Source organism: Hibiscus syriacus, unplaced genomic scaffold (assembly GCF_006381635.1).
Source record: "Hibiscus syriacus cultivar Baekdansim isolate YM2019G1 unplaced genomic scaffold, ASM638163v2 tig00111027_pilon, whole genome shotgun sequence".
In the NCBI taxonomy this organism is placed as follows: Eukaryota; Viridiplantae; Streptophyta; class Magnoliopsida; order Malvales; family Malvaceae; genus Hibiscus; species Hibiscus syriacus.
The window spans coordinates 1,513,556-1,521,304 of record NW_024062960.1 but is presented as its reverse complement, the minus strand read 5'-3'; the positions used below and the strand labels follow the sequence as shown (position 1 = coordinate 1,521,304).

At 35.3% G+C, this 7,749-nt stretch overlaps 1 protein-coding gene and 1 pseudogene across 1 annotated transcript; both read right to left on the bottom strand.

Moving 5' to 3' along the window:
- Window positions 1–592: 592 nt before the first annotated feature.
- LOC120150908 (phytochrome-associated serine/threonine-protein phosphatase-like) lies at window positions 593–2,046 on the bottom strand. The gene is made up of 5 exons (XM_039163506.1): window positions 1,975–2,046; window positions 1,274–1,417; window positions 1,110–1,205; window positions 952–1,023; window positions 593–757 (listed from the first exon to the last, which is right to left on the bottom strand). The coding sequence occupies exons 1-5, from the start codon at window positions 2,044–2,046 to the stop codon at window positions 674–676; spliced, it is 468 nt and encodes a 155-aa protein (XP_039019437.1). The 3' UTR covers window positions 593–673.
- Window positions 2,047–2,085: 39 nt separating this feature from the next.
- On the bottom strand, window positions 2,086–7,086 carry LOC120150907 (annotated as a pseudogene).
- Window positions 7,087–7,749: the final 663 nt, after the last annotated feature.

Here is a 7,749-nt window from a genome sequence, read left to right as displayed (position 1 = left end):
AAAAATATCCATATTAAACTCAAATTAATCTAACTAAAAAAATTTATAACAAAATTTGATTAATTTAAAAGCTAATTTACCAAACTTTGTTAAATTCAATTAATAATCTAAAAGGAAAAATCAATTCATTTAACAATTAAAGAAAAAATTGATTAATTCAATTCAACCACCGATCGAATTAACTGACCGAACACTCTTAATTTTAATAATACAGTTTGAGTATAAATATATTTTAATTTTAAAATTTAAAATCTAAAATCTAAAAAAATATGATTAAATAACTTAAAATAGTTAAATCGGAAAATGTGAACTAAACCTCGAATATCTCATTTAAAGTAAATAAACGAAAAGAAAAACATAAAAAGGAAGCAAAGACCAATTTTCAGAACTAGAGATCAGATGAAGCAATATGCAGAAAATGAAACACCCACATGACAAAACACCAAGTTGCAGCAGCAGCAGCTATTAACAGAAACCAAAAGGAGACCGGCATTTCAAGGTTAAATCAGCCATGATGCAACATACAGGACTCGGGGGTTCCGGACAATTTCCGGGGCAGGTCCGCATCTGCATATTGTTTCATGTATTCGACGCTTTCCTCCTCTGATACTTTCTTTTAGAAATCAAATTCTTGAATAATATTACCACTACTGCAGTATGTATCTCCCTTTCATTACAAGAAATACGGGACTCCTGTCCTTGGCCCTCTCATCTGATTATTCTCTTCTGTTTCAGTGAAGAACTCTACTTTTCTCTCCTGGAATAGACGCGAAAAATGGTAAGCATCATGAAACCCATGTACTTATACCAGTCAAACCTGTTCTATGCTGGTTCAACGTCTCGATTGGTTAGTATGATGGACCAAACAGCCCTCCAGTTTCCGGTTAAACTAATCCAATATATAGAAGTAAGGCGAAAAGAAAAAAACTAGAAAGAGAGATAGATTCTCACCATATTCTCGTTGAAACTCAATATAGAAGCGACGTTCCCACAACGGTAACAATAATTTGGTGCAGACCACACCTGCAAATTTCAATAATCAAGAAATTCCATTATCTTCTTAATAACATTAATATAAAAAGATGTAAGCGGAAAGTTAAGTGTCTCACGGTTACTAGGCCTTTATCTTCAAACATGTACTTAAGACCTTCTTGCACGAGTTGGTGAGCTCGACAAACAAGATCGAGATTGTTTATGTGGTTGAACTGCAACAGATTAAAAGGGTTAAAATTATTATTTCAGCATGAGTATAGACCGAGATGAGACCGGTTACCTCCGATGTGACCCTGGCCCCGAATAACCATCCTGCACCGCGTGGACTGACTGCCCATGTTTCAATATCTTCAGGATCACTCCACATGAGATCACAGAACGGGCCTTCATGAGGAATTTCAGAGTTCCGTTCAATTAACCTCATCTATAAGAAGAGCAAAGAAACGAAAAATGCATCAATCACCATAGAATAAAGCAAAGAGAAGACATAACTTGGAGCTTAACTCGGTTGATTCAAGTAATTATCCTTGAGCGACATCTAGCAGATATGGAGTTTTGAGTCCTAGAAACTGCAACCCTTACCCAAAATTAAGTTGAATCTCTCCCCGTCATAGCCCAAAAAGCTCGAGGATCGTTCCGACACTGATATTTCTTTAGTTTGTTCAAGGGTGAAAAGATCTCATTGTTCACAAATTGAGTTTAGTTAGGTTGACATTATTGTTGATATGTTATATAAAAGGGCGTAAAAACGAATATATTTAATAATTCAATTACCGTTCGATCTAGGAATGAAATAAGATATAAATTATATAAATATTGTACGTAAATTGTATTTAAAGAAAACTCATTACTCACTTCTCATATTAGACCTTCATCAAAGATTCAAAGGGCCTTGCTTATAACAAAACTAAAAGCATGTTCTTTTCAAGTTAGGGAACTTTCTTTTTTAATATGTATATGTATATGTATATGGATGTTAACACTTGCAACTCCATTGAAGATTTGCCAAAACCATGCTTGAGCCAGATTTCTACCATATGCCTGTTTTGTCATAGGTTCAATGTTAGACAAGTAAAGAGGGGGTAATAGGGTAGGGGTCAATTTGCGGCTGAGATCCACTGCGCGATGCTTTATGCATTATGTGGGCTATTGATGGAGAACCATTAAACAGAAATGAGACACATATAGGGAGAGACCCCTGAAAAATATTGCAACCTGAGTGTTGTTTCACAGCAATTTTACAGTTTCTTTTTCTTATCATCGGCTCGAATGAGCTGAACCGGTGCCGCCGGTATCCTAAACCACCATTCTCTAAGCCTCCATAGCCATCGGTTAGTGCTCTCTCTCCTATACGGTAGTTCCCTTGTAAAAGCTTCTAGGAATACAAACAATATCAAGAATCTGGAAGGCACAAAAGCTAACACTGCAGCTAAGAAAACCAATGAGATAGCAACCCTGTCAGTGGCCTGGCAGACTGATAATGCAGAGAAAGTATAGTTAGAAGCTAGCCAAATTCCACAATTAAAACTTAACTAAAAGAAACTTCATTCAGTTTGTTTCTGGTACGTAAACTACATAGTGGCATTCCACAATTTCCATGCAGAATGCAACTCAAGAAAGAAGACCTGGATGATTTAACTTGACTTCAATATAAGTATATGCTCGGTTCATACACACAAAGGTATTAACATTCACCCCATAGTAAAAAACAAAGCCAATGAATGAATCAATTACCAGCAGCAGATGATGCTAGTAAAACAAGAAACTTGCTTTCTGTTCACTCTTTTCCAGTTCAATGGGGTGGGGAGCATCATGTTTGACGCTTTATATTTAGCATATTTCATTTTTCTTTTATCCGATTCAAGTATAGCTGAGATATGCACCTGTGGTAAGACAGCAAAGAAAATAGCTCTAATTTTGAGGAGAAAAACGTTCGCGGTTTGGATTAGTGCTTCATTTTGGGAGATAACTTCTTGTAATGTCAACAGCTGCTCGACTGCATTTTGATTTGATGGAGCTATTATTGTGAAGGCTCCTAAGGCATTCCCTCTGTTAAGACACCGGTTCCATAGCATGACAACTGCAAATCATACAAAAACAAATCCCAATATATATGCAATCCACCCCCTGCACATCAGAATTAATGGATTCATTATTATCATTTGGTTTGCTCTATGCAATAATAAAAAGTGGAATATAGAATAAAAACACCAATACCAAACTGAATATACACAAATGAACCTTTATGGTGCATTTTTACAACATGCATGGCAAGAACATTAAATGTTGTTGCATGCAGAAAATTCAGGAAATGATCAGCTAAGAGATCCACTGATATAAATATTACCAAGATCAGTTCACAATACATATATCATATATGATTTCACTTTACATGTTTCAACTTTCAGGACACACTGAAGGAGATTTTGAAGAAAAGTATATAAAAGACCAGTCAAAGACAACTTTTACCGTATAATTGTCAAACTGATCAACATCAGAAAGACAGTCGACTTAAAAGGTTCTTTCCATGAAGAGAGAAGCACAAGACAAGTAGCTAATTGAATAAAAGGAAACAGCAGTTCCTACAAATTAGAAATAAATAAATAAAGAGAGAACTTTCAGCAACCTACTCAAATGTTCAAAATGATTCTGAGGATCAGTTGCCGTAGTACAGCAAATGTCTAGTATTCAAATGAGCACTCGAGCTGTTTTCTAGGAGCATGACAAAATGAAACTTCCCCTAAATTGACATAGACATCAAAATGAATTAAATATTTCTGATGACAACTTCTACCTGACAAATGAATTAATAACTTGATCAAAATTTCCAATCTTATGACAGTTTTTATGGCCTGAAACCAAATCTAATAGATGGAAGATTGTGCAATAACCAACCTTCATTACAGATAAATTTGTTTCAATTCCTTCTACCTTCACTTGGTTCACAGTTGCCTGTGCAGCTTCAGCCCTACCTGTGTCAGATATTGATTTCTTCACTGCTAACTCTAAGGGATGTGTTTCTCCAATACAGAAATCTCCAACCATTAATGCTTCTCCTTCCAAAATTGCATTCTTCTGTGGGATGAATCCAAGTTGACTAAGCGCCAGATGTGAAAAAGGAGATGAAATTGGTGGGTGTTTCACAGTGCGTGGAGAATTATCAACATTTAAAAGTGCCAAACGACTAGCAAGGGTTTCCAAAATCGTATCACCTCCAGGAAGGCTCTCAGCTAGATTAAAACTAAGCAAGTTTTTATACCGAGATGAGAAGAACTGAAAAGCTTCTCTCAGTGCATGATAGCGAAATATACCTAATATAGCCCTTGCTACTACTTCTGACTTCTGAGTCTCTTTCAAGTTGTGTTTTCTAGCAAACCTGTGTGCATGCAGGATCTCCAGAGATATATCCAACCAAAAGTTCCGACGAAAATTGCCTTTAAATTCAGGAAACTCAAAATGAACGGGCTCTGTTCTGCAAATAGATTTACATGGTCCAAAGAAATATCAGAAAATATACTTTAATTTAAAGAAGACATTAAACTATATAATTCCATGTTATTATGCTGACAGAAAACTTACACGGTTGTTGATTTGTACATAACAGCTTTATCAAAGATACGAGCACCTAGTGGCCCCGTTAATTCAGGTTTTATGACCTGCTCCAGGTCCGTTGCCAGATCATATCTCACGGCTTTTTCGTATACACCAACACCCAAAGCCTCGAAGTACAGAGAAAAGCTGGTTAGAGTGAGCCGTCCTGCATTAGTAGAAACTCAACACATAAACAACCAAAAGATAATGCAGTTAAAATATCTTAGAGCCTCTCTATTGAAGTGTGAACCAATGGCATCAGTGAACCTGGCAAGATTTCTTGGTCTAAAAATTATTTCTTTTGATTGAACAATTTCAATGGATAAGTTCTTTACCACACATGGATTTCATCTAAAGGAGACATGTAAAAGTTTAAAAGTTTAACATTAACAATTTTTCATCGACACAAATATCAGTACTACATATATTAGACATGAAAGACATCAATTGATAAAAATCAGTACCATTTGATCCATTCATATGAAGATAATTTTTTTCTATGAATACATATATAATATTGCCTACTTTGATCTCATACAAGCACAACCTTGTAAAGGGAAATTAGTGAAGTCTTAACAATTTTCAGAACATTGACATACCTGGCCATACCGAGATTCCAATATGTTGCAGAACGGGTTGAGTTGGAACACCACCTTCAATATCTATAATTATCTCCACATCAGAGAGTGGAAGATTGGTAAGTGAGGGTCCCAATGTGTTTTTCGCGGTCTTGATAACCCTAAGGATGGGTAAAGATCCATGATAAATAACTATTTCAACAGTTTAAACTCAGATATCAAAGTAGCCCAAAAAATCAAAACATTAAGAAAATACATATAGATATGTTCACTATTTTATCCAATCTGATCACAGATGTCAAGAAGTTAAACCCAAAAATTCTTAGTTAGAATTGATAACAACTGAGATTAATTAATTAAATGTTTTTTACACCTCGATTCATGAAAGTTTGCACTACTGATCACCTTAGCTTTCATGATCCATTTACTTAGAAGTTTAAAATATTTAAAACAAATAGTGAAAGATGTAAAGGTAAGAAAAGTATTAAAAGACAAGTATCTGCAAGTCTTAACCCAAAAATCCCCCCTTTTGTTTAATTCAAGTGACTTAGCACATCTGTTAAACCACATAAGCCATTAGAGTTCATAAAAATGATAGAAAACAATAATGAATCCATACTTGTCTAGGCTTCGGAGGTATTTGTCGTATATAATAAAGTGAAGTCGGGGGCCTGCAGAGCTTGTCAATGCATAAAAAAGATTGTGAACCGTTATTATATCTGCAACAACAGAACAGGCAGGAGCTATTCGTTCAAAAGCCTCTCGTCCAACATTTTTTTTGTCATCAACTTGATAAAAAAGTAAAGAATGAACTTCGAATACAATCTCCCTCTCCCATGGCCTAGGCTCCCACCAAACTCATTACATAAGCCAACAAATTTAATAAGCCTTCCTTTAATCTTATGAAATCTGTACCTTTTAAATATCCCAAATTCTATGTCCTATTCGTTTTGAAATTTCTACTGAATTTAATTAGTGTGTTCTTCCTCTTAATTACCTTCATCTTTTATAGGTATTTTGTCCCTCCTCTTATGCTTAAATGCTTGCCTTCAGTTTTGATCTCCTGCTTTTCGGTTTCTTTATAAATTCTTACTTTTAACTTATCTTCTTTTTACTTTTTTTCCCTTCAATTCTTTAGCATATCAAAGGAATCATAGTAACATTTAATATAATAAGTACATAAAACAGAAAAAAGAGAAAAAATGGACAATACAAAAATAAAACTATGGCTTCAAATGCAATTTATGAAGTAGCATTATTTGGCCCTTTACTTTCAAACTCTGGCTCACTAAGTATAGATGGTCACTTAAAGAAAGTCGCAGGTAACTAAAGGCTCAAGAATTATCAAGCCAAGGAAGAATGTCAATATCATAGAGCAGCCAGTAGAGGCCTACAATAGTAAAACCTCCTTATGCAAATGAAATTTATGAAAATAGAAAAAAAAAATAGAAGAACAAACCTGAACTGCCATACTCATGGGACTTGAATAAAACAGTGACCCATCTTCGTCATCCTCAACTTCGTCGTTGTTGGGTAAAGTTTCCTACATGACAAAAGAATTTCAGAGAACATTGTCAATCCCAGCCCTCGATCCCCAAAAAAAACCTCTTACACAGTTTTTAATCAACATATGAAGAACATGTGTAGCAAACAACTCCAATGCATCTCTTACTTTGGTTCCACGTTCACACTCAGCACAGGGTGCCTCCCATGCAAGCATCATATCATAGGTTAACCGACGGAAATCCGCGTCACTCAAATAATCCGGATTCCTACTCACTTTATGCAATGCTTGGTATGAGCAAAACTCTAAAAAGTTCCTAGCATATGTGAAGAGCTGTTTAACACTTTCTGGAAGCTCTATGTCGAAACGGTGTTGCAATTCTTCACTGGGAATTTTAAGAATCCTACAACAGCGAGCAAACAAAAAGTATATTCAGATAATTAAAAGAACAGAAATGTAGTAATTATCATTGAAGAACAAAATGCATAGATTTTACATTTGCAGCTATAACATTTTAATCAGTATTTAATCGACTAAGAAACCCAAATTGATATTTTGATCCGAGTACCGATTCCAAGATAGGATTTCAACAGAAACGAACAATGTGCAGTGACATGTACATGCATATATGTGTATAGGGAGAGTACTTGCAACAGCGAAAAATCAACGGAATTTGCGAGAGAAGAGAGGGAGGGATGGGCGTAGGGGTGCCTGCTGGGGAATCTTCGTCAATGGATGATAATTTCTTGCGCAGAAAAAGGGATTTGAAGGTATCTTGATTGTTCCGCATGAAATTTTCCCAAACTCCCTCCATTTTTCCGTTTCCTCTTTGATTTCGACGTCAATTTGGAAACTCAAAGTGGGTATTTCAAGTGATTTTAACGGATTTTCTTTAAAAAAAAACAATGAAATTCAAAACATTGATAGATGAAGAAGAAATTTCGCTCTTCTTTTTCAGAGCATCTTCACTATCCCTTCCGCTCGTGGCAGTTGGTTAGTTAATTTAACTTTACTATTTTGCATTTTCGCCTTCAAAAAATATAGTACTTCATTTTCATTTAGGGTAAATCTACATTTTGGTAC

Coding starts and splice junctions, on each gene's coding strand:
- LOC120150908 (XM_039163506.1), bottom strand. CDS start 2,046: ATGACAAAACAGGCATATGGTAGAAATCTGGCTCAAGCATGGTTTTGG. Junction 1,206..1,273: donor GGGCCAGGGTCACATCGGAG/GTAACCGGTCTC, acceptor AATCTGTTGCAG/TTCAACCACATAAACAATCT. Junction 1,024..1,109: donor AAGATAAAGGCCTAGTAACC/GTGAGACACTTA, acceptor TGAAATTTGCAG/GTGTGGTCTGCACCAAATTA.